Below are 26208 nucleotides of genomic sequence, written 5' to 3' on the forward strand. Positions count from 1 at the left end.
AGTGAACCTCGGAGGTAACTTCACCACTGAGCTAAAAGGGTGTCTGGGGGCCATACTCTCGAGGTTTCTCCAGTCTCCTTTAGGCCAGTAAATCTGAAACCACCACCTTTTTAGTTAGCAGCCAAGTGTGTTAACTGTTTGCATTACCCAGTTGCCACTGTCGACCTCAACTCATGGCGACCCCATGTGTGTCAAAGTAGAACTATGCTCCACATAGCTTTCAAGGCTGTGACCTTTTGCAAGTAAATTGCCAGCCCTTTCTTCCAAGGTGTCTCTGGGTAGACTCAAACCTCCAACCTTTCTGTTTGCAGCTGAGCGCATTCGCCATCTGCACCACCCAAGGACTCTAGGCTATCTACAGAGACCATTTAAAACACCCAAACAGCTTCCCAACGAGGGAGGGGCCTCCGTCGACTAGCAACCCCTCTGGTCAGGTAGATCCTGCTGCAATCCAAGCTACACACTGTCGGCCACATCGAGTCTTGAAATATAGAACTGCAAGAAAGATATCCCAGAAAGAATACTTCCCGGCTAGGGCCAAGGCCAGAGGGAAGCACCTTATCAAGATTTAGGGGTCTGGCCCGAGACCCCCAAGCTAGAAGTCCACGAAATGGTCTTAAAGGTCATCCTCAAGCCCAAGGGTTGGCAAACTTTTCTTGAAAATGGTCAAATAGTAAATATCTGCAGCTTTGCAAGCCAGACTCTGTTCCAACAGTTCAACCCTGCTGTTGTAACGTGAAGGTAGCTGTATCAGTACCAGCTGCCATGGAGTCAATCCCGACTCATGGTGATCCCATTGGTATCAGAGCAGCATTGTGCTCTATAGGGGCTTCAATGGCTGATTTTTTGGAAGAAGACTGCCAGGGCTTTCTTTCAAGGCACCTCTGGTGACTCAAACTTCCAACCTTTAGTCAGCAGCTGAGAATATGGACATTTGCACCAAGCAGGGACTCCAAAAGCAGCCACTGACACAATATGTAAATGAATGTGTGTGGTTGTATGTCAAGGAAACTTTATTTACAAACACAAATAGGGGGCCATATTTGGCCCCCACTGTAATTTGCCATCTAAACAGGCTGGTGCCATACCTGCACGCACATGAAGGCCGGAGGCACTGCCACGGTCTACTCTATCACCCTGCAGATGTGAAATGGCCACCTGTGCCCGCTCTTTCTGAGGGGCTGGCCCACCCATCTTTCCGGGAAAGGCCCTGGGGCTGTGCTCACCTCGCTGAAACTGTAGGGCAGGATGAGCTTGTCATTGACAGTCACCGTTTTTCTCTTGGTGAGGACCTCCACTAGGATCTCTCGCTTCACCTGTTTTGATATCCAGGGGGAGAGAAGAAAGGGTGGTGAGGAGCTTGCTGGGCATGGCCAGCCTCCCCGCTGGGCCTGGGAAGAAGGGGGATGGAACCCAAAGCGGCTGTGCCAGGAGGGGTACCAAAGCCCATGCCCAGGGCAGCTAATCCATGACGTGCTCTATGCTGGTGGGTCACAGAATTCTCATTCTGTAGGCTAGCTCCAGGCTCACTGTTGACAGCCCAGGTTGTGGCCACGCAGGCTTGGGTGTGAGGGCAGCCATGGGGCCAGACAGTGCTTGGCAATCTGCACTTGGAGCCATCACTGCCTGAGCCTGGGCTTGGACCTCCTCCTAGGATGGCCCACTGGAGACCCACCACCTCTCCCCGCTTGCAGCAGAAGTGGGAGGAGGGAGAGTCTGGAGTCACATCCCAGCAGACCTGCACCCACTCGTCCTGCTGATGAATGTTTCTGAAGCCATGGCATCTGCACGCAGCTACGCTGTGCTTCAGAGGGGCCGCAGGGGAGAAGGTACACTTAGGAAACAACTATTAGGCCACGGCTTCCCAATTTGAGTACTATGACATTTGGTTCTAGATCATTCGCTGTGGTGGGGTCATCCTAGGCACTGTAGGGTGCTGAGCAGCCTTCCTGGCCTCCACTCACTCAGTGCCAGTAGCACCCCCCAAGTCGTGACAACCAAAAATATCCCCAGACATTACTGAGTGTACTTGGAGGGCAAAATCACTACTGGCTAAGAACCAGTGGAATACAGACAGACAGATAGGCTGATAGTGGGCAGGCAGGTATGTAGGTAGGTAGATAGACAGGTAGGTAAGTAGACAGGTAAGTAGATACGTAGATAGGTGGATAGGTAGGTAGATAGATAAGTAGGTGGGTGGATAAGTAGGTAGACAGATAGGCAGATAAATAGACAGACAGGGTCTCTCATGCTAAAGCAGGGTTTTTCCACCTCGGCACTGCTGACGTTTGGTTCCGGATCATTCTCTGTGGTGGGGCCGTCCTGTGCACTGTAGGGTGTTGAGCAGCTTCCCTGGCTTCCACACACTTGATGCCAGTGGCACCCCTCCCCTAGTCATGACAACCACAAATGTCGCCTAGGGGGCAGAATCGTCCCCGGTGAGGCCCCTGGACCACGGGCTGGTAGGTCCCACAATAAGATGACCTTGCTGATCACATTATCATTTAAGAGTCTTTCCCCTGAGAACTGTGGGGTGTAGTGTGGGAAGCCCCCACCCAAGGAGGTCACCAGAAATGATGAAGGGACATGGCGGAGAGGCAGGGAGAAAGCAGTGCGCAGGCCCCGGTTTCAAAAGCGGGGGCAAGCAGGAAGTCCTGGGTCCTGGCAGGCCAGCACGCCTTGTCCAGGCTCGGGGTGGGGCACAGGGTCAGGACAGTGGGCAGTACCTTGAGGAGCTGGGAGAGCGTATCCAGCACCTCTGGGGGCCCGACCTCCAGCCCTTCATCGCGGCCCGTGGCCTTCTTCTTGTAGATGACGTTGCCCAGGTACAGGATGGCTGAGAGGACGGAGAAAATCCTTGGGAAGAAAACAGACCGTGTTAGGACTGTTCCTGACATTGCTAGGCTGTGGAAACTTCCAGAAAATCGGCCTTTCGTTAGTAAAACCAGCAAGCGCCCATCGGAACAAAATCTGAGAAAGGCTGGGTCCTTCTCTCCAGGACTCACTCCCTCTGTGGAATGAATGCAGCTTGCAGAAGGTCCTCTTGACTTTTTTTTTGGATGGGGAGCTTTTAATAACATTTTTTATGAATTCTGGAAGAACACATACCAAAACATTACACAGTGATTATTGTCAAAAATTGGAAGCCCGGGTGATTTTCTTCTCCTTTTCTATTAAATAAGTAAAAACTGCGAAAGCCGGAAACTGTGTAAGGTGGAAACCTATCAGATAAGGAAAACACAAATATTTTCCACTAAAATGAGTGACAGAAAACTGGTAAGACTGCACCCTGTCAAAGGCAGAAAACTTGCAAGACCTGGAAAAACACAGCAGTCCCATTGAGTTCCAGCCCTCACAGGTTTCACTGTTATTTTACCGACCCCATGTGTGCAGAATGGAACTGCACCTCTGGGTATGTTAGAGCCACCAACTTTTCTGCTGGCAGCCGAGCACTTAATCGTTTGTATCACCCAGGGACTCCAATTTTATAATTTTTCTCAAATTAACATGCATTATTTTTATTATAAAGAAATAATAATTTTTATAATCATAGAAAAATAAATTAAAAACTTTTTTTTATGGAGGGATTGCAGAGATATAGAAGAGCATTCAATTCCTAGGTGTGAACACAGTGTACAGATCCCTGTACTTAGTATTCAGACCAAGAAATAGAATATGCTGGCCCCAGGGACCCTTTAGTCCCTACCTGCAGAGGAACCCCTGTCCACACTTCCAACCACCTGTGAACTTGATGTCAGTGAGGTTTATGTACCTGTGTCAGACCTGTCACTGAGAAACTGTATCCGGGGTTGCAGTGGGGTGGGGGTGTCATCGATGTTACTGCAGGTAGCGATACAACCTCTTGTTGTCAAATTGATTTGGACTCACGGTGACCCCATGTGTTACGGAGTAGAACTAAGCTCCACAGGGTTTTCTTGGCTGTGATCTTTATGGAAGCAGATTGCCAGGCCTTTCTTCCACAGCACCACTGGGTGGATTCCAACCACCAACTTTTCGGTTAGCAGACAAGCATAAAACATTTGTGTCATCGAGGGACCCCCAAGTACCAATACTTTGTTAATTCTCATCATTGCAGACCGGTTGTTCTCACCTTGGCATTACTGACATTCGGTTCTGAACATTCTTGTGGTGGCAGCCACCCTGTGCACTCTAGGATGTTGAGCAGCATCCCTGGTCTCCATCCATCCCCCTCCCAAGTTTGACAATCAAAAATGTCTCCAGGCATCGCAGAGTTGCCCCTGGGTGAGAACTGCTGATATAGAATATTTTGGTGGTTTGCAAACTAAGGCCTGGGGGTCAAATTCGGCCCACAGCCTGTTTCTGTATGGTCCCAGAGCTAAGAATGGTTCTTAAGCTTTCAAAAGATTATTAAAAAACAAAACATAAAGAAGAAAATGTAAGAGACTGCCTGGTTCGCAAAGCCTAAAACCTTTACTCTCTGGCCCTTTACAGAGAAAGCATGCCACCCTACCACATAGATATATCACAGTTTGTGTATAGGTTTAATTCCCTGTTGATGAACATCTGGAGATATTAGGGACTGAACTTTGGCCCCAAAAAAGTTATGTGGAAATCCTAACCCCTACACTTGTGAATATGACCCTGTTTGGAAATAGGGTGTTATGGATTGAATTGTATCCCCCGAAATATGTGTTGGAATCCTAACTTCTGTACTGGTGGGTGAGACCATCTGGAAATAGGGGTTTCTTTGTTATGTTCATCAGGTCATGCCAGAGTAGCGTGGGTCCTAAACCTAGTCACTTATGAGAAGTGTCTTATAAAAAAACAGACTAGACACAGCGAGATACACAGAGGGAAGTCAGATCTACAAGTCAAGGAATGCCCGGGGCTACCAAAGGTGAAAGAGACAAAGAATGACCTTCTCCTACAGCTGACAGAGCTCAGGCCCTGTTGATACCCTGAATTCGGACTTCTAGCCTCCATAACTGTGGGACAATAAACACCTGTTCTTTATAGCCACCCATGTGTGGTATTTTGTGACAGCTGCCTAGAAGACCAAGATGGGGTGTTTGCAGTTTTTTTTTTAAAATTGCTGTAGAGTTGACTTTGATTCAAGGCGACCCCATGTGTTTCAGAATAGAACTGCTCCACAGAGTTTTCAATGGCTGATTTTTTAGAAGTAGATCACAAGGCCTTTCTTCTGAGGTGCCTCTGGGTGAACTGGAACTGTCAACCTTGCAGTTAGTAGCTGAGCGCTTAACGCTTTGCGCCACTCCGAGACTCCTGGCAGCTTTCTGGTGATTATAAATAAGGCTGCTGTGGGCATTCACAGTCATCTCTGGTGAACAGATGTGAGTATTTAATTTTGTATACCCAGCTGTCATAGACACTGCCACACTGTTTTCCAAAGTGCGGTGCCCAGTTGTGCTCTCCTGGCAGGTGTGGGGGGACCCTGGGGTGGTTTTAACGCTCACTCCTGGGGACTTCTGACTCATGGTGTGAGCTCCTTTCCTGTGTTTACTGTCACCAGGCTGGCCCATTTGCTGCCTGTCTCCGATTAGTGATGTGGAAGGGGGAGTGAACGCGGGTGTGGATGGACACTCACTGTTTCTTGGTGGCCGGCAGGAAGCCCACCATCTCCATGGCCTGCTTGAGCCTCTCAAAGTCATGCTTCAGGTCCTCCCCGTCCTCAATCTTCAAGTTGTGCTGAAACACAGGGTGGTGAGTGTGGGTGTTAGGGTGGAGTGGTGTCCCCACAAAGGCAGGCTGGAGTCCTCACCCCTGCACTGGTGATTATGACCTTGTTTGGGGAAATGGGGTTTTTCTGTGCAGATGTTATCAGTTAGGTTAATGAGGCTGCACTGGAGTAGGGAGGGTCCTAAATCTAATCCCTTTTGTATTATAAACAGGGCTTCCAACTGAGAATTCCCAAGCTGAGAATTTGCATTTCTATCCCAGATACACTGAATCAAAATCTACATTAGAACAAGATCCCCTTATGTATAACAAATTTTGAGAACCACAGTTCTACTAGTGGTTCTCAGAATTGGTCCCTACCCAGCAGCATTAGCATCGCCTGGGAACTTGTTAGAAAGGCAAATTTTCAGCAGGGGTTCCAACCAGAAGGAACCAGTTTGAAGCCCTGCTTGTAAGAAGAACAGAACAGAAAGAGACACACAAATGGAGGTAGACATCATGAGAAGATCGTCTACAAGCCAAAGAACCAAGGAATGCCCAGGGGTACTGACAAGGAAGGAATCAACACAGCCCAGACCCTAATTTGGACTTGTAGCCTCCAGAACTGTGAGAAAATAAATTTGTTTTTTAGAGCCACTCACTTGTGGTGTTTATGTTACTGTAGCTCTAGGAAACTAAAGGGAAACACAAAACAAAACATAACCAAAACAAACAGAAAAAGGGAAAAAAGACAGGGAGAGACACACACAGGGGAAGACAGACACCATGTGAGGATTTGTCTACAAACCAAGAAACGCCCAGGGTTATAGAAGGTGGAAGAGATGAGGAAGGATCTTCCCCTGGAGCTCATAGAGAAAGCACAGACCTGTTGATACCCTGAATTCAGATGTCTAGCCCTGGAACTGTGAGGCAATAAATTCCTGTTCTTTCAAGCCACCCACTTGTGGTATTTCTGCTATGACAGCCCCAGGAGACTAAGACTCTAGTGAAGAATTAGCTTGGCCCAAATCGAGGTCTGGTTGTGGCCCTCGGCTCCTGGGACGTGACCTCCAGGCCCCTGGAAGGTTCTGCCTGATTCGAGTATCTCTACTTGGGGGCTCTGGCCACTGGACAAATATTATGGACTGAATTGTGTCCCCCAAAATATGTGGTGCTGTCCTAACCCCTACACCTGTGGATGTGATCCTGTTTGGGAAGAGGGTTTTCTTTGTTATGTTAATGAGGCCATATAGGTGAAGCGTGAGTCCTAAACCTAATCACTTTTGAGTTATGAGTAGATTAGACACAGATGCAGATACTGGGGGAAGATATGCTCTGTCTGAGGACAAGGGAGACAGGTGCATGGATGAGCCCAGGAACACCAAGGAATGCTGGCAGCTACTAGAAGCTGAAATAGACAAGGAAGGACCTCCCCCTAGAGCCACGTCCTAAATTCAGACTATGAGAAAATAAACCGTTGTTCTTTAAAGCCACCCATTTGTGGCATTTCTGTTACAGTAGCATTAGGAAAGTAGGATAACAGTCTACCATGAGTTATGATGGGGGCTCTGGGCCACACAGGATCAGTTCTGAGCTCTCTAGGGAATGGAGACTAAAGGTCAGCCACGCGGGTGGCCAACCATGTCACTGTGACTGCAATCCAATAAAAACCCTGAACACCAAGGCTCGGGGAAGCTCCCCGGTCATCAATATCCCGTGCATGTGGTCACACACGAGGCCTAGAGAAGGTCACCTCATCCAGGCTTCCAGGGTAAGGGAAGCCTGGAAGTTCTGTATAGGGACCCTCCCAGACCCTGCTCATGTGCCTCTTCCTTCGGCTAATTTCAACCTGCACCCTTTCACTGAAATAAAACTGTCATCATATGGATAGTGCTTCCCTGGGTTCCATGAGTCATCCTACTGAATGACTGAGCCTAGGCGTGACCGTAGAGACCCCTGAGTTTGTAGCCAGCTGGTAGGAAATGGGAGCGGTCCTGGCGGGGTCCTGAACCTATGGCTGGTGTCTGGGGTGAGGACAGCTTTGTGGGAACTGTTCCTTGGCCTTTGAAACTTGGCAAATTTTTTGTACATCAGGACTCTGAGTGTTTCTGGAGGGGAGAGGGCGGCGTGTGCAAGATTCCAGCGAGAGCCAGTGGGTGTGGCTGGAACTCGGGAATCAATGGGTCTTTTGTGCCACCTCCTCTGGCTCCTTGGAGCCGACTTGGGAGCCAAGGACAGCCAGATCAGATGACCTACAGGCTCCTGGCTGCCCAAAAACAGCAGGCAGGGATCAGAGAGGGTGTTTATGGCTGTGCTTGGGGCTGTTTACCTGGTTGAGGTAGAAGTAATCTTCTGGTTGCCTGAACTGGAATTCCTGGCGTTCTTCCTCGCTGACCCCGAGCAACAAGTAATAGAACACGTGGTAGTTCCTGTGGGCCACAGTGAGGGGAGAAAAGGCATTTCTGGGGGTTGAGCAACAGCTGCTCTTCAAACCACCTCTAACGCTGCTTTACAGACCATTCTTGGGCAGAGAAAACCCAAAACCCAAGCCCTTTGCTGTTGAGTCGATTACAACTCGTGATGATCCCATTTGTTGCAGAGTAGAACTGTGCTCTATAGGGTTTTCTTGACTGTAATATTTCGGAAGCAGATGGCCAGGCATTTATTCTGTGGTGTCTCTGGGTGGACTCAAATCACTTAACTTGTAGATTAGTAGTTGAGCACAATCCATTTGTGCCACTCAGGGACTATGCCAGGGAGGAAAAAGGACCTCAAATATGTACAAATTTAAAACAGTAAGTCGTCCTTATTTTGTCTTAAAAACGCGTTTCTTGGCATAAAGAGAAATGAAGTCCTGATATACACAACATGGAAAAACCTTGAAAACATCATGCTGAGTGAAGTCAGTTGCAAAAGGGCAAATATTGTATGGCTCCACTTACACAAAATATCTAGAATAGGCAAATGCATAGAGACCAAAGATTATTAGTGGTTACCGGGAGTGGGATTGAGGCGGAAGGGGTAGTTTGCTTAGGGGCATTGAATTTATGTCAACGGTGGTGGAATAATTGACAAAAGGACAGGGAGAATGGTTACACAGCTTGAAGAATGTAATTCATGTCACCGAATTGGACATATGGAAATTGCGGAATTGGTATATGCTCTGTTATGTAGATTTCTGATGGTTTAAAAGGAGGGGAAAAAAAAGGGCTTCTTGGGTAAGCAGATTTCTCCACAGCATGTTTGTCTTCTGACCTCCCCAGGTTTTGGCAAGGATCTGGGCACCTACTCTGCTGGGCAAAAGCCTGGGGCTGATATGAAAAGGGGGCAGAGCCAGTATGAACACAAAGCTGGTGGCTATGACAGTCGGCCTGGCAAAGATGTCGGAAGAGCAGGCCCCCTTCTTGAAAGGGGGTCATGGTCCAAAAAAGACCAGCTATGGCCTCTTGGGACGTTCTCTGGATCTCAGAACACGAGCTCCTACGCTTGCTGTTGTTGACGTTAGCTGCTGTCAAGTCAACCTCAACTGATGGCGACCCCATGTGTGTCAGAGTAGAACTGTGTTCCACAGGGGTTTCAGTGGTTGATTTTTTAGATGATGATTACCAGGCCCTTCTTCCGAGGCACCTCTGGGGGCAAGGGCGTCACTAGAAAGGTGCGGGTTGTACCAGGGGACACTGTCGGGGGTGACACCAAAATGACTGTCTATAAAATTATCCCTGTAGTTAGTTATAGCTTATACGTATCAATATACTTACAAGGCTAAAATTCTGCTAATTTACTTTTTGAACCTTCTAATGCACTCTGATCAGAACTGCCATTATCACCCAATTACAATGACGCTTCGAATTATGTGGTTTCATCTGTACGCGCTACGAGCACACACCATTGCTGCCCGTGTTTTAAGCACTGAGTTTGTCATATTTTCTGGTGTTTTAGCTCCCATATTGTTGTGATGAGTATTTGTGAACCTATATCAATAACTTTTTTGAGAATGAAGTAGTAATTAAAGGAAAGAAGGAGTGATATATGGAAACTACGATTTACGAGTAACGTTAGTACAAAAAAACATTACTAAGGATTCTGTATGGTCTGGTACGGGAGGAGGTCCATGATGCGAGGTGACACCATGAATTACTGCACTGAGTGACATCAACCCTAGTTATGCCACTGTCTGGGGGGACTCAAACCTCGAACCTACCGGTTAGTAGCCGAACGTGTTCACCATGTATACCACCCAGGGACCCCAAAATAACTAATCCCCAAGCCATTAACCAAACCAGCTGCTGCAGAATCGATTCAAACTCATGGCGCCCCCGTGTATGCAGAGTGGAACTATGCTCCATAGCGTTTTCAAGGTTGTGACCCTTTGGATCGCCAAGCCTGTCTTCCAAGACACCTCTGGGTGGGTTTGAACCTCCAACCTTTCGGCTAGTAGTACAGCACTTAACCGTTTGCACCATCCAAGCTTACTCTCTCCTTGGAACTGACAAAGGCAGATGTGGGTGCAGTGTTCAAAGATCAGTGAGGGAAATGTCCCCTTCCTACCTCTCGTCCTTCTCTTGGGAGACGAGACGAGATTTTTCTAGCAGATATTTTTCGACAACAGCTCTGTAAAAAGAAAAAGGAATAAAATGTTAAATTTTTATTTCATAAAAAATTTTACTGTGCTTTAGACACTACAGGGGAAGTCAGCACAACTGGACTAAACCAAAGCTAAGAAGTATCCTGAATACAACCAAACACTTGGAGGGACAGAGTAGAAGGGACAGGAGTCTGGGGACCACGGTTTCAGGCGACATCTAGGTCAACTGGCATAACAAAGTTTATTAAGAAAATGTTCTGCATCCTACTTTGGTTAGTGGCGTCTGGGGTCTTAAAAGCTAGCAAGTGGCCATCTAAGATGCACCAGTTGGTCCCAACTCACCTGAAGTAAAGGAGAATGAAGAACACCAAAGTCACAAGGAAAGTATTAGCCCAAAAGACAGGTCCACATAAACCAGACTTCATCAGCCTGAGACCAGAAAAACTAGATGGTGCCTGGCTACCACTAATGACCACCCTGATAGGGAACGTAACAGAGTGTCCCTGATGGAGCATGAAAAAGTGGGGTGCAGAACTCAAATTCTAGTAAAAAGACCAGACTTAATGGTCTGAGACTGGAGGAACCCCAGAAAGCAAGGCCCCTGGACTCTCAGTCAACCCAGAACTAAAATCATTCCTGAGGCCAACTCTTCAGACAAAGATTAGACTGGATTATGGGACATAAAATGATACTCATGAAGAGTGTGCTTATTAGCTCAAGTAGATACAAGAGACTAAATGGGGAGCTCCTGTCAGGAGGTGAGATAAGAAGGCAGAGAGGGTCAGGAGCTGGTTGAATGGACACGGGAAATCCCGGGTGAAAAGGAGGAGTGTGCTGTCACAGTATAGGGAGAGCAATTAGGGTTGCATAACGATGTATGTATAAATTTTTGTACGAGAGTAACTTGAATTGTAAACTTTTACTTAAAGCACAATTAAAAAAAAATTTATTGTGCTTTAGATGAAAGTTTACAGCACAAGTTAGTTTCTCATTCAAAAATTTATACATCAATTGTTCTGCGACATTGGTTGCAATCCCTGCAGTATGTCAGCACTGCACTCTCCCCTCTCCTACCCCAGGTTCCCTTGGCCATTTGTCCAGTTTTCCTGTCCCTTCCCACCTTCTCGTCTTTGCTTCTGAGCAGGTGTTGCCCATTTGGTCTCATCTACTTGACTGAACTAAGAAGCATGTTCCTCATGTGTGTTACTGTTTGTTCTAAAGGCCTGTCTGATCTTTGGCTGAAAGGTGGACTTCGGGAGTGGCTTCAGTTCTGAGTTAGCAGGGTGTCTAGTGGCCATAGTCTCAGGGGTTCCTGCAGTCTCTGTCAGACCAGTAAGTCTGGTCTGTCTTTGTGAATTTGAATTTTGTTCTACATTTTTTTCCCACTCTTTGTGGGACCCTCTATTGTGATCCCTGAAATTTTAATACTTTTTGTTGAATAAATAACTGTTACCGTGTTATGGATTTAATTGTGTCCCCTAAAATTATGTGTTGGTATCTCCTGATCCTTAATACCTGCGGATGTGATCCCATTTGGGAATAGGGTTTTCTCTGTTATGTTAATGAGGCCCTATCAGTGCAGCGTCAGACAAAGATGTCACTTTAAGGACAAGGTGCGCCTGACCCAAGTCATGGTATTTTTAATCGCCTCCTATGCATGTGAAAGCTGGACAATGAATAAGGAAGACCAAAGAATTGATGCCTTTGAATATGGTGTTGGCAAAGAATATTGAATCCACCCTGGACTGCCAGAAGAACGAACAAACCTGTCTTGGAAGAAGTACAGTCAGAATGCTCATTAGAAGCAAGGATGGCGAGACTTCATCTCACATACTTTGGACATGTTATCAGGAGGGATCAGACCCTGAGAAGGACATCATGCTTAGTAGAGTAGACGATCAGCAAAAAAGAGGAAGACCCTCCATGAGATGGTTTGACACAGTGGCCGCAACAATGGTCTCAAACACAGCAATGACTGTGAGGATGGTGCAGGACCAGGCACTGTTTTGTTCTGTTGTATACAGGGTCGCTATGAGTTGGAACCGACTGGATGGCACCTAACAACAACAATAATCAGTGTGGGGTGTGTTTTAAGCCAATCACTTTTGAGTTATAAAAAGCAGGCTGGGCACAGAAGAAGGCAGACCCAGGGGGCAGACCAACACTGTGTGAAGATGAGGGAGGCAGACCAGTCTAGAAGCCCAGGAACTCCAAGGTGGTGGGCTAGAGAAGCTGAGACAGGACCTTCCCCCAGAGAAAGAGCCTTCCCCAAAAGCCAGTGCCCTGAGTTAGCACTTCTAGCCTCCTAAACTGTGAAAAAATAAATTTCTGTTAATTAAAGCCACCCACTTGTGGTATTTCTGTTACAATAGCTCTAAGAAACTAAGATCTCTGTGGTACGGCTAGCTACAAGATAACTTCCTTTAATACAATGTAAATAACTATAAAAAAGAAAAAAGAAAAAACCCAGCTATTAGACTGACACATAGCGACCCCATGTGTGTAGAGCAGAACTGTGCTCCATATGGTTTTCAATAGCTGGTTTTTCGGAAGTAGACCACCAGGCCTTTCTTCCAAAGCGCTTCTGGGTGGACTCCAAACTCCAACTTTTTGGTTAGCAGCCAAGACAGGGGCTACGAGGAAAAGGCGGGAGCTAGGGGGAGGAGAGAGTCCCTGGGTGATGCGAACAGGGAATGTGCTTGGCTGCTAGCTGAAAGGTTGGAGGTTCGAGTTGAACCAAAGGCACCTGGAAAGAAAGGCCTGGTGATCTACTTCGAAAAATCAGCCAGTGAAAAATCTCTGGAGCCCAGTTCTCCTTTGACACATGGCTTCACCAAACATGATGTTTTCCTCCAGCAATTAATCCCTCCTGAAGACATGTCCAAAGCAAGTGAGTGGACAATGTTCTGTTGTGATCCACAGTTTTCACTGGCTGATTTTCAGAAGTAGATCGCCAGGCCTTTATTCTAGTCTGTCTTAGTCTGAGCTCTGCTGATACCTGTCCACCATGGGTGACCCTGCTGGTATTTGAAATACCAGTAGCATAACTTCCATCATCACAGCAACACACAAGTCACACAGCACAACGAGCTGGCCATCGGGTGGTAGCCAGAGGCTGAAGGACTCAGGAAATAAACTTCCTGTCACGCAGTGAATATGAATAGTCTGTTGAAACAGCCCTCGAGAGGGAGAAGAATCTTGACGCTCTGGATCAATCCTCAGTCTCTGTCTGTCATCCTCGATGGCCTCCTCCTTCCTGCAGGGCTGCTGCCTTCTCTGTTTCTGGAAGTCGGCACCTGGGCCTCCCCAACTGCTGAAAGGCCACAGCTTCTCACCCTCCTGCTCATGGTCTTGTCTGGATCTTTAAAAGTCCCATGGCTGCCACTAGAATCTGGGGAGCTGGATATGAGGTATTCCTGCATGCAGCCAGGCTGTGGAACCTTCCAGAATGCCTGACTTGGACCCCAGACTCCTCTCCAGCTGCCACTCTCCTGGGGGATGCCAGGAAGCTTCATGGTTCTAAATACAATTAATACGCCGATGGCCCCACTTTTTGTCTCTGTGCCTGACTGTGGCTGGAGGGTGCCCCAAATGCAGAAAGTGTGAGCCTGACTCTTGATTCCCATATCCTGTTGCCTCAGTCAAGTGTGGTGGCATCACTGGCTATGCCGAGTCCTTCTGAATTGTCTTGTCCTCTCAGACCCTCGGCTGGTTAGTGAAAAACTCCTGCTGGCTCTATCCCCCAACTTCGTCAGAATACTAGCCCCACCGTGCCTAGCCTGTCTTCGGTGGTTTCCCCATGCCATCATGGGCCATCCATCCATCATCCAGCCACTCACGAATCCATCTATCCATCCATCCACCACCCACTTATGGATCCATCCATCCATTCATTCCTCCACACAGCGGCCAGGGGACCCTCAATGTCAGCGGAGGCAGACTTCCCAAGCCTGGACCTTGGCCCACGGGCCTCTGTGGCCTCACCCATCCTCCCCCACCTGGACTGGCAAGCCCCAGCCCCAATCTAGCCTTGTCTGTCCTGCCATCTGTGGGCGGTCCAGGGCTGCTTTGAGAGGCAATGGCAGAGCTGAGTCATGTGAAAGTATTTCCTGTCTTGCCTTTTTTCAGCAGAAGTGTGCCGTTCCCCAGCTGCACCCTTCCTCTCCCCACCGCCCTCACTCCATGGCGTGTTCCTGTCCTGCTGTCAGCTTGCACCCTTGTGGCATGTGGGTGGTGGCCCAAGGGTCACCTTGACACCAGGCCTCCCTTGCCACTCGTGGCCCAGGACCTCCTCATGTACCTGTTGCGAGTGTCTTCCCTCACCCCGAGAACTGAGATTCTCGTGGAGCCTAAAGAGCTCCTGACAAGCAGGGGATCCTTGGCTGACATATGCAGATATAACTCTTCTCCTCCAGCCTCTGCACTCCCTGGGGGTTGATATATATGTCCTTCTGGAGATAATGTTCATTTAACCAAGAACTACCACCCTTGGGAACACCCTGCAGGGGCTCTTGTCACCAAGGTCTTTTGTCACTGGGAACCCATCACTCTCAGATGGTATTAGTCGGTTGAGATCCTGGGGGATACTGCCTCAGAAACACAGTATATTTCTTAGTCTTCCAAGTCTGGTCACTTGTAAAATCTGATCACTAGCCTTTGTCCAAAGCCTATCTCTTGGCCAAGGCATGGATGAGAGCCGAGCTGTTGACTGGGACAGTGGCCTTTCTCCTGGGTGATCCCACCTAGTCATCTATCAATCTACCCACTTGCCTGCTCAAGCACACATCTACCCACCTGTCCACTTACCCATCCACTCATAAATCCATCCATCCACCCACTTGCCTATCCATGCAGTCATGAATCAATACCTCTATTCATCCACTCATGAATCCATCCATCCACATACCCACACCCACCCATCCACTCACTCACCTACCCATCCATCCATCCATCTACCCACCCACCCATCCACCCATCCATGCATCCATCCACATATGAATGCATCATCCATCCATCCACCAGCCAACCCCACCCACTCATCCATCCATCCACTCATGAATCCACCCACCCTCTCATCCTTCGGTACCTCCCTGGATGCCTGTCTCACTTTGTTACCTAGGGTCACGTCTCCTTCTGGCTGAAAGGACACATGCTTGGTAAGAGGCTATAGTCTACACCAACGATGTCTGTGGCACCCCAGACCAACCAGATCAGAAATCTCACTGAGACCAGGAGATAAGGGTGATCATCATTGCTGTTGGTGGTGAACCCCGATACCTGAGCATCTCAAGCTCATCATACCTATTCCTTCAGCGCCCAGGCCCCCCAATCTCACAATGCCCCGATGACCTCAGGGTCAGGTTAACCGAGACACTGCCCCACCCATCAAGTATCTCACACCCGCACCTGGCTCAGACCATCACATCAATGACCTAACATCACACTCATTTCACATGGTGAAATAAACTTTCACATGGTGATAGTCTCAGCACTGAGCTCCCATAAAGGGCTGGCTCCCACCTGTAGGGAACCCTAAGACTCCAAGCTGATGCTGAGTGCTCATCTACAACTGCCATTCACCTCCTCCCACCTGCGAGGATCCTCAAGACCTCAACTGATGTCAGGCGCCCAGGGCTGCTGCACTTCCTCCCACCCACAGGGACCCCAAGACACTAGACCAGAGCCTGAAATGGCTGCACTCACCCCTCTCCCATTGAGGGGACCCCAAGGTCCCAAATCGACACTGGGGCTTGTGGTGGCCGCACTCACACCCCTCCCACTGCAGGGACCCAAGACCCTAAACTGATGCCGGCACCCACAGCTGCTGCACTCCTCCCCTCCTGCCCTTGGGGATGGAGACCCTGGACTGACACCTGTGGTGGCAGCACTCACACCCTCCCACCACAGGGACCCTGACTGACCCCCACAGCACCACACTCACCCACGCACAATACCGCTCTCCAGGTAGTTGACTTGGATGAACTTCCCAAAGCGGCTGGAGTTGTTGTTGTGGGCTGTCTTGGCATTGCCGAAAGCCTGTGGGGAAACAGAAGCTGGTGTTCAGACCGTTCTGCCTCACAGCAGCAGATACCACGTTTCCCCAGCAGCTGCTACCCATCACTCAGGGCGCAGGGAAGGGCCAGAAACACCCTGGGTGCTGCAGAGGTCTGCCTGCAAAACCCTGTGCGCCTCTCGCGTGGGGCTGGGTTCAGCGCTGTGTGGCCTATGGGCCCGGAACGCTTTTGTTTGAAATTTTTATTGTGGTAAAATACATACACAACATAAAATCTGCAGTTTTAATAATTTTTAAGTGTACGATTCAGCAGCATTACTTATATTCACTATATTGTGTGGCCACCACCCCATCTAGAACATTCTTTTCACTCCAAAAGGAGACTTCACACCCATTAGCAGTCACTCCCCTCCTCCATCCCCAGGCAACTACTCTACTTTGTCTCTATGGATTTGCTTGTTCTAGACAATTCATATAAATGGAATCACACACTATTTGTCTTTTTGTGTCTGGCTTCTTTGACTCAACATGATGTTTTCAAGGTTTATCTATACTGTAGCATGTATCAAGACTTCACTTCTTACTATGGCTGAGTAATATTCAATTGTAATGGATGGACCACATTGTGTTTATCCATCCGTCTGTTGATAGACACTTGGGTCGTGTCCATCTTTTGGCTGTTGTGAAAAGTGCTGCAATGAACATTAGTGTAGGTATGTGCCTCAGCCCCTGCTTTCAACAGTCAAGAATGGCTTCTACCATTTGTAAATGATATAAAAAAAAAAAAATACAAAGAATAATATTTCATGACTCAATGAAAATTCCATTCCAATTTCAGAGTCTATCAATAAAGTTTTATTGGTACACAGCCATGCCTATTTATTTACATATCACCTGGGCTGCTTTCACGCTACAATGGCTGAGGAGAGTTACCGCGACAGAGACCACCTAGCCCACAGAGCCTGACATGTTTATCATCGGGCTCTTTACAGAAGAAATTGGCTGCCCCTGGTCTGATACAAGCTCAGGACTCGGCTGGCCCCAGCTGGATGTGAAGATGCAGAAGTGAAGATAGTGTGCTCTCAAGGAGTCCTGTGATTTGGGGTAAAGACAAGTGGGGAGGTTTTTCACCTTTTCCAGGTGTCAGATGCAGAGGGCAGCAAGTGTGCAGCTCGGGGGTTTCCCCTCAGGGCCTCCCGGGTAACCAACCAACCTGCACCCAGATTACGACAGAGAACATTCCCACCCCCCAGGTTCCCTGGTGGGCCTCTTCCCAGCCAGCACCCCCTACCCCAGGAGCTTTAACAGACAAGGGGCAAGGGTGTGAGGGGGCCTTGAGGCGACTTGAGCAGGGAAGGAGCTGGGATGGATAGAGAAGCCGAGAGGAGATGGGGCTGGGGGTGGGTTCCCCGCTGAGTGGCCCCCAGATGCAAGGGTCCACAGGTGAGAGACCTCAGGTGAGAGACCTCAGGTGAGAGACCTCAGGTGAGAGGTCCTCCGGCCACACCAGGAGAGACGAATCTAGGACCACGCTAAAAAACAAACAACAAAACAATTGCAGCCGAGTCAAGTCCAACTCATGGTGACCCCGTGTGTGCAGAGTAGAATTGCTCCACAGGGTTTTCAATGTCTATGACCTTTTGGAAGTAGATCACCAGGAATTCGAGCCTCCTGAACTGTGAGGAGAGCCCTGGTGGTGAAGTGGTTAACTGCTCAGCTGCTAACCAAAAGGTCGGCAGTTCGAATCCACCAGCTGCTCCTTGGAAATCTTATACAGCAGTACTACTCTGTTCTACAGGGTCTCTATGAGTCAGAATTGACTCGACGGCAAACGGTTTGGTTTTTTTTTTTTTAAACTGTGAGGAAATACATTTCTGTTCTTTAAAGCCACCCACTCATGAGATTTCTGTTTCAGCGGCTCTTGGACACTAAGATACAGCACCTCTGGGTGGATTCAAGCCTCCAGTCTTTCTTGGCTAGTAGTCGATCATTTGTACCACTCAGAGACTCCTGGAGACGAGTCTATGCGGCGATTTCTGATTTCTAGAAAAACAGCCAAGACTGGGGCTCTGGGGACACAGAGTTAGGTTACAGGGGAGCACGGCCACCATCCTGAGCTCTGGCTCTGCATTCACTGACTGCTCCCAGGCCGGGTGACCTCATGCGTCTGGTATGCGGTCCCAGCACACAGCATGTCTTAACAGCCTGTCTAAAAATATCCGGTTTGTGTAATTACTCATCTGAGCCAATGATGAAATGCTGGTCTGGTGCTCACAGCAAGGGGTGCTATTGTCTTTCCCATGCAGGTCATAGGGTTGCAACCTGCCCCTGGATGGAGCAAGTGGGGTCAGGTGAGAGGAGGGAGGATGAGGCCCCAGAAGGTGAGGCTGGGGAGGGCCAGGTGCCAACACCATCTTCCCACAGCCCAGAAAAACCTCACAGTTCTGGCAAAATGCTCGCGAAGAAGGCTTCCACGTAACCAACTTTTCCTCCTCCATAATGTAAAGTACGTTTTTCTTTTTTAGTATTAGTTGTACTCTATGGAAGAAAAATACATAACCTTACTAGAGGCTTTGGGAGTCCCTGGGTGGTCCAAACAGTTAAGCTGAGTGCTTAACCAAAAGGTTGGAGGTTTGTGTCCCCCCCCAGAAGTGCCTCAGAAGAAAGGTCTGGTGATGTGCTTTTGCAAAAGCAGCCACTGAAAACCCTACAGAGCACAGTTCTACTCTGACACACGAGGTTGCCTTGAGATGGAGTCAACTCAACAGCAACTAGTAAAGCTATGCCACTGGCATTTCAAATAACAGCATGGTCACCCACGGTAGACAGATTTTGGTGGAACTTTGACACTAAGACAGACTAGGAAGAAATACCTGGCAATCTACTTCCACAAAACCAGCCACTGAAAACCCTACGGAGCACAGTTCTACTCTGACACATGTACCGTTGCTATGAGTCGGGGATGACTTGACGGCAACTGGTGTTTTGGTTACTAAAAGTTTACAAAACAGAAGGAACAAGGAACAGAAATGACCCTATAACTGAACCCTCTGGTCATGGTTTCTAGGAAAAATAAGGCCCAGGTGCAGACTGGGCCTGTGGCTCAGAGGGCCACTGGGCCCCTGCTGGGCTGCCCCCAACCCTGTGCCAGGGATGCCCATAACTGGAAGGTATCCAGATACTTTTGAATGGTCTTTGTCTTCTGAATTCTTTCGGGCAGTTGAAGAAAGGTTTCTATAATGCTGGAAGCTCTATCACTGATATTTCAACCATCAGCAGGGTCACTCATGGTGGACAGGTTTCAGCAGAGCTTCCAGACTAAGACAGACTAGGAAGAAGGGCCTAGTGATCTACCTTCAAAAATTAGCCATTGAGAATCCTACAGATCACAACAGAACATTGTCCAATAGAGTGCTGAAAGATGAGCCCCTTAGGTTGGAAGGTACTAAAAATACGCAGTGGCCTCAACAATGAACTTGGATAAATCAATGATTGTGGAGATGGTACGGAGCTGGGCAGCGTTTCATTCTGTTGTATGTGGGGACGCCCATGAGTTGGAGCCGACTCGACAGCAACTAACAACAAAAGAAAGTTTTCTTAAATCAGAGACATCCACGGTTAAACACCCGATCCAGCTCATAATATCCGAGGATACATTTTTCTCTCAAGACAGGATGGCCCTTCTCTTGGTTGGAATGAACATCTTTGTGGTTTAGGAAGAATGAAGGTGCAATGCTATGGGTTTTTATGGCCTTTCTGGTCCTGCATTTATAATTCTGCCAAGATGATTTCCTAGGCTACAATCTTGTGAAGGGGTTGGACAGTTTACTATGTAAAGAAGGTACATAAAAACGCTTGCAGGTACTGAACAGTTTACTGTGCAAACAAGGTGAATAAAACCCTTGGGACTGGTCAATTACTAAGCAAATTAGGTGACTGTGGTCTACCAAGGGGATAGGTCAGCTCATGATTTTGATGGGAGGAATAGGCTTATACAAGAGCTAATCCTACAGAGGTCAAGGGGGACCTCAATACCAACGAGAAGAGCCAGGAGCAGAGTGAGTCCTTTGAATCTGGGGTCCCTGTGCTGAGAGCCCCCTAGACTCAGAAGACAGAAAGCTATAACACTGCAGATGGCATGAGATGGCTCAAGATGGCATGAGATGGCAGTAGCAGTACGAGCAGTGAACCAGGAGACTGGCACAACATGGCTGTGGTGGGCTTCCTAGCCCACAGAGCAACATGGCTACAGTGGTCCTGCCAACCCATGGAGTGAAAGAACTGAGCGTCTTAGGGCAGGAGGCTTGCTTGCGGAGTGGAGTACCTCAGAGTCAGCAGAGCCAAAGAGCTGTAACACTTGCTGAAGCAGGGCAGAGGTCAAGAGGAGGCTAGCATGGCCAAGAGAAGGGCCTGCTAGACTGGCTAAGAGTGAAGCCTGGCAGTGGAGGGCAGGGTGAGAGTGAGGCCTGCCGGCGGGCATGGCCAAGAAAAAGCTGAGAGCTGTCTAGCTTGGAAGCTGTCTTGACTGAAGAACTGTATCCTGTCTCCTGAGTTGTATCCTGTTACCTCCAAGTTGATCCTGATCCTGAGTTGTAACCTGTTACTTCTTTAATAAACCACAAAATCATGAGTATGGTCTGTGAGTTCTGTGTGGCCACTGTAATGAATTATTGAACCCAGCAGAGAAATAAAGAGTTCCATGGGGAGGACGGCTGGTATTAGAATTGGTAAAAAAGTTGGAGAATGGAGGTATGTCTGACTTCTACCTCATAGGAATCAGCTTCGGGCTGATATTGATTCTTCTCATCCCTCCTTCTGAAGTTAAGTAGCTTCTGACGCTGCTACCTTACAGGAGGTAACACTGACAGGGAAGGACACGTTGTCCACACCAACCTCACACCAGTCTCTATGATGCTCTCCCTTGTTTATGCTCTCCCTTGTTTATGCTCTGCTAAGGGACACACTCACTGTTTCCATTTTTAGGTGAGGAAACTGAGGCAACTTCCCCCAAAGTCCCAGACTGGGCAGATGGCATGGTACCAGGTTTGAACCCAGGTGTTGCTGGGTGGTGCAAACAGTTAACATATCCAGGTGCTAATAAAAAGGTTGGAGGTTCGAGTCCACCCAAAGGCACCTTGGAAGAAAGGTCTGGCGATCTACTTCTGAAAAATCAGCCATTAAGAACCCTATGGAGCAGAGTTCAACTCGGACACACATAGGGTTGCTGTGAGTTGGAGTCAACTTGATGGTGACTGGTTTGGTCTCTCGAGGCCAGGGCAGGTGCACGGGCTGGCGGAAGACTCAGATACAGTGCCAGAGTGAGGTGCAAGCACGAGGGGGTGGTGAGTCCCATCTGGGTTCAGTAAGGACGCAGAGAAGCATGAGCAGGAGGCATGGAGGGAGGGTCAGGTCAGCAAGTCACATGCCTGGGGAGCCAAGTAAGAGGACAGAAAAACCTACTAGCCAGGGTGTGATGGTTAATTTTATGTGTCAACTTGCCTAAACTAGGATTCCCAGTGGTTTGGCCAAACGCTAGTCTAGTTACTGCTCTGTAATATAATGTAATTACCTTTCATAATATAATCTAATGCAATCAATCAGTTAAAAGGGGGAGTTTCCTTAGGATGTGATTGCCTTCAGACTATAAATAGATATTTTGGCAGAACTTGCTCTCTGTCTCTCTCTGACTCTGCTCTCTTCCTGTTACCTGACCTATGGATCTTCTGCAGTAAGCCTGCAGAGATCTCCAGTCTGTCTCCTGACCTACAACCATGTGATCCAATTCCCGGAAGTAAATCCCTCTGTATCTTTATATATCTCATTAGTTTGGTTTCTTTAAAGAACACTGACTAAGACATGGGGGCTTACAAAAGGGTGGCTGGGAGCAGACAGTGGGGATGGAGGAGGGAAGGGAGGAAGTGAAAACAGCCTACTGCATTTTGACTGAGCTGCTATACAGGGAAGTTGGTCAGAGGTCACGCAGAGGCAGAGCCAGAAGGGATCCCTCCCCCTCTAGCCTGTACCGCTGGCAGCTGCAGACGACTGCAGGGCAGGAAGTGGAGGAGTCACCCCCACCCCCATCACTCCCCATTTCACAGATGAGGAGGTGGAGGCGCCCAGGGCCCTGGCCAAAACCCAGCCTCCCAGTTCTGTTTTCTTCCTGTTGCCTGGTGCTTCCGGCAGGCTCTCAACAGTCAGTGGCTGGCCAGACGGATGAGAAGCAGGCATGCACAGAGAGTGGAATGAGGACAGGATATAGAGCTTCCTCCCCGTTGCAGTGCCCCTGTTCACAAGAGGTACCATCACTCGGACCCGGAACGACACCAACTGTCAGCCCCGGATGTGGAGGAAACATGGGAAATGCAGTGACGACTTCCAGGGACTGGACAAAACCAGAACCAAACCCATTCCATTGAGCTGACTCCCACTCATGATGACTCCATGTGTGTCAGAGCAGAACTGTGCTCTACAGGGCTTTCTTTGCTATAATCTTTATGGGAGCAATTCACCAGGCCTTTCTTCCGTGGAGCTGCCAGGTGGATTTGAACCACCAACCTTTAGGTTAGTAGACAAGAGCAAACTGCATGCACTACCCAGGCTCTTTTAGGGCCAGGACAAGTCCCTCTGAAACAGACAGATGTCCGCCAGAGGCCAGAGTCTCGGAATAACCTGGGGGGCAGAGAAGGGGTCTAAAAAAATTAAAACAAAAGCATTGTAAAACAAGTGATTTTATCTCATATTTTCACCAAATTCTAGTTTAGGTTATTAGGAAATCATGTGATAGCTCATAAAAAGGGGGGGGGGAGGGGTTTTGCTTGATTCTTATTGCGTAGAAAATACTGGAGGAATTCATCAGTTTCCCAGGGGCTTTTCTTATCTAGTTCATACTTGAATCATTCTCTTTTGGGTTTACACTATTCTTTTTCTCAGTCTTTCTATTATCATTTTTTTGAGTTGGAAATTTAATTCCCTTACCTGCATATTAATGGCTAGAAAGTGTTTACGGCTAAAAATTTTCCTATGATTACTGCTTTAAATGCATCCCATAGGTTCTTATATAGTTTTTGCTACTAATTTTTTTTTTTAAATCTGTAATTTTAGTTTGTATATTCCCTTTAATGGAGAAATTGTTTAGAAGTTTTCTTTTCCTTTAAAAAAAAAAATTCTCCATGTAGAAGGGCCTTTAAAGAATTTTCTAGATTTACTGTGTTCTCAGCGTGTTGCTTGTAATATTCCTGCTTTTGGAACTGATAGATACTTTTTCTGTGATTGGATATATGAATTTTTATGAATGTCTGCTGCAGAAACTTAAGGAAGTTTATTCTCTAATCCGAGTGAAAGGCTCACCAAATGACCACAGGTGCCTTAAGTATGTGGTTTGGGTATCTCATATCCTGGCCTATTTAATGTCCACTAGACCAGCCTTGTACTGTGTGTTTGTATCTATTTCTTCTCGTATCTTCTACAGTTTTTGTTTTCTAAGGGCAGTGGCTGTGTTGTTTGATGCACAGATATTCACAATTATCATACCTTCATTGTAAACTGAGGCTCTGGCATAACAAAGAAACTTCTCTGTCACATGTAATACTCAGCAGCCTGAATCCCACCTTCTCTGATGTCAGAATTGCAGCCCTGACCCGTCAGTTCAGATTCATAGCGACCCCGTGTACAACAGAATAAAAACACTGCCCAGTCCTGCGCCATCCTCACAACATTGCTATGTTTGAGCCCATGGTTGCAACCACTGTGTCAGTCCATCTCATTGAGGGCCTTCTTCTTTTTCGCTGACCCTCTACTTTACTGAGCATGATTTCCTTCTCCAGGGACTGTTCCCTCCTGATAACATGTCCCAAAGCATGTGAGACACAGTCTCACCACTCTTGCTTCTAAGGAGCACTCTGGCTGTACTTCTTCCAAGACATATTTGTTCTTTCTTCTGGGAGTCCATGGTAATTCAGTACTATTCACCAATACCGTATTTCAAAGGATCAAGTCTTCTTCACTCTTCCTTATTCATTGTCCAGCTTTTGCATGCATATGAGGTGACTGAAAATACCATGGCTTAGGTCAGGCACACCTTAGTCCTCAAAGTGACATCTTTGCTTTTTAACACTTTAAAGCAGTCTTTTACAGCAGATCTGCTCAATGCAATACATCATTTGATTTCTTGACTGCTGCGTCCAAGGATGTTGATTGTGGATCACAGTAAAATGAAATCCTTGACAACTTCAATATTTTCTCTGTTTATCATGATGTTGCTTATTGCTACAGTTGTGAGGATTTTTGTTTTATGCTGAGGTGTAATCCACACCGAAGGCTGTAGTCTTTGAGTTTCATGAGTAAGTGCTTCAAATCTTCTTCCCTTTCAGCACGCAAAGTTATGTCATCTGCGTATCGCAGGCTGTTAATGAGTCTTCCTCCAATCCTGATGTCATGTTCTTCTTCATACAGTCCGGCTTCTAGGATTATTTGCTCAGCATACAGACTGAATAAGAATGGTGAAAGGATACAACTCTAACGCACACGTTTTCTGATTTTAAACCAATCAGTGTCCCCTTGTTCCGTCTGAACTCCTCTTGGTCTTTGAACAGGTTCCTCATCAGCACAATTAAGTTCTGGAATTCCCATTCTTCACAAGGTTATCCATAATTTGTCATGATCCACACAATCAAATGCCTTTGCAGTCAATAAAAAACAGGTAAACATCTTTCATGTATTCTCTGCTTTCTGCCATGAGCCATCTGACATCAGCAATGATATCTCTCATTCCACGTTCTCTTCTGAATCCGGCTTGAATTTCTGGCAGTTCCCTGTCGATGTACTGTTGCACCGTTTTTTAAATTATCATCAGCAAAACTTCACTTGCGTGTGATCTTATTCGATAACTTCCGCATTCTGTTGGATCACCTTTCTTTGGAATGGGCACAAATATGGATCTCTTCCAGTCAGTTGGCCAGGTAGCTGTCTTCCAAATTTCCTGGCATAGACCAGTGAGCACTTACAGCCTTACATCTGTTTGTTGAAACATTTCAATTGGTATTCTCTCAATTCCTGGAGGCTTGTGTTTCACCAATACCTTCAGTGCAGCTTGGACTTCTTCCTTCAATATCATCGGTTCTTGATTATATGCTACCACCTGAAATGGTAGAACATCGACCATTTCTTCTTGGTACCGTGACTCTGTGTATTCTTTCCATCTTCTTTTCGTGCTTCCAGTGTCTTTCAGCTTGAGAAATGCCCAGTGTGCTCCTCCCTTTTGGTTTTCTAACTCCAGGTCTTTGCATGTCATTGTATTACTTTACTTTGTCTTCTCAAGCCACCCTTTGAAATTTTGTTCAGCTGTTTTACTTCCTCATTTCCTCCATTTGCTTTAGCTACTCTTTGTTCAAGAGCAAGTTTCAGAGTCTCTTCTAACATCCATTTCGGTCTTTTCTTCCTCTCCTGTCTTTTTAATAACCTTTTGCTTTCTTCATGTTTGATATCCTTGATCTCATCCCACAACTCATCTGGTGTTCAGTCATTAGTATTCAATGCATCAAATCTATTCTTGAGATGGTCTCTAAATTCAGCTGGAATACACTCAAGGTGGTACTTGCGCTCTCATGGGCTTGTTTTAATTTTCTTCAGCTTCAACTTGAACTGGCATATGAACAACTGATGGTCTGTTCCACAGTCAGCCCATGGCCTTGTTCTGACTGATGTTATTGAGCTTCTCCATCATCTCTTTCCACAGATGTAGTCGACTGATTCTTGAGTATTCTATCTGGCGAGGTCCACGTGTATAGTCGCCTTTTGTGTTGCCGAAAAGGTATTTGCCATGAATAAGTCATCGAAAAAGAGGAAAACCCTCAATGAGATAGACTGACACAGTGGCTGCAACAATGGGCTCAAATATAGCAACTACTGTGAGGATGGTGCAGGACCAGGCAGTGTTTCATTCTGTTGTACACAG

At 47.4% G+C, this 26208-nt stretch overlaps 1 protein-coding gene across 1 annotated transcript in view; it reads right to left on the reverse strand.

Annotated features, from left to right (window-relative positions):
• MYO9B (myosin IXB) overlaps window positions 1–26208 on the reverse strand; it is a 92719-nt gene that overhangs the window by 44427 nt on the left and 22084 nt on the right. Inside the window, exons 2-7 of the mRNA XM_023738760.1 lie at window positions 16185–16279; window positions 10207–10269; window positions 7988–8087; window positions 5588–5688; window positions 2727–2856; window positions 1227–1316 (exon numbers count right to left, since the gene is read on the reverse strand). Of these exons, the coding sequence (XP_023594528.1) occupies window positions 1227–1316; window positions 2727–2856; window positions 5588–5688; window positions 7988–8087; window positions 10207–10269; window positions 16185–16279 (579 nt within the window). The remainder of the gene's footprint in view (window positions 1–1226; window positions 1317–2726; window positions 2857–5587; window positions 5689–7987; window positions 8088–10206; window positions 10270–16184; window positions 16280–26208) is intronic.

Source organism: Trichechus manatus, unplaced genomic scaffold (genome assembly GCF_000243295.1).
Source record: "Trichechus manatus latirostris isolate Lorelei unplaced genomic scaffold, TriManLat1.0 scaffold00122, whole genome shotgun sequence".
Taxonomy (NCBI): Eukaryota; Metazoa; Chordata; class Mammalia; order Sirenia; family Trichechidae; genus Trichechus; species Trichechus manatus.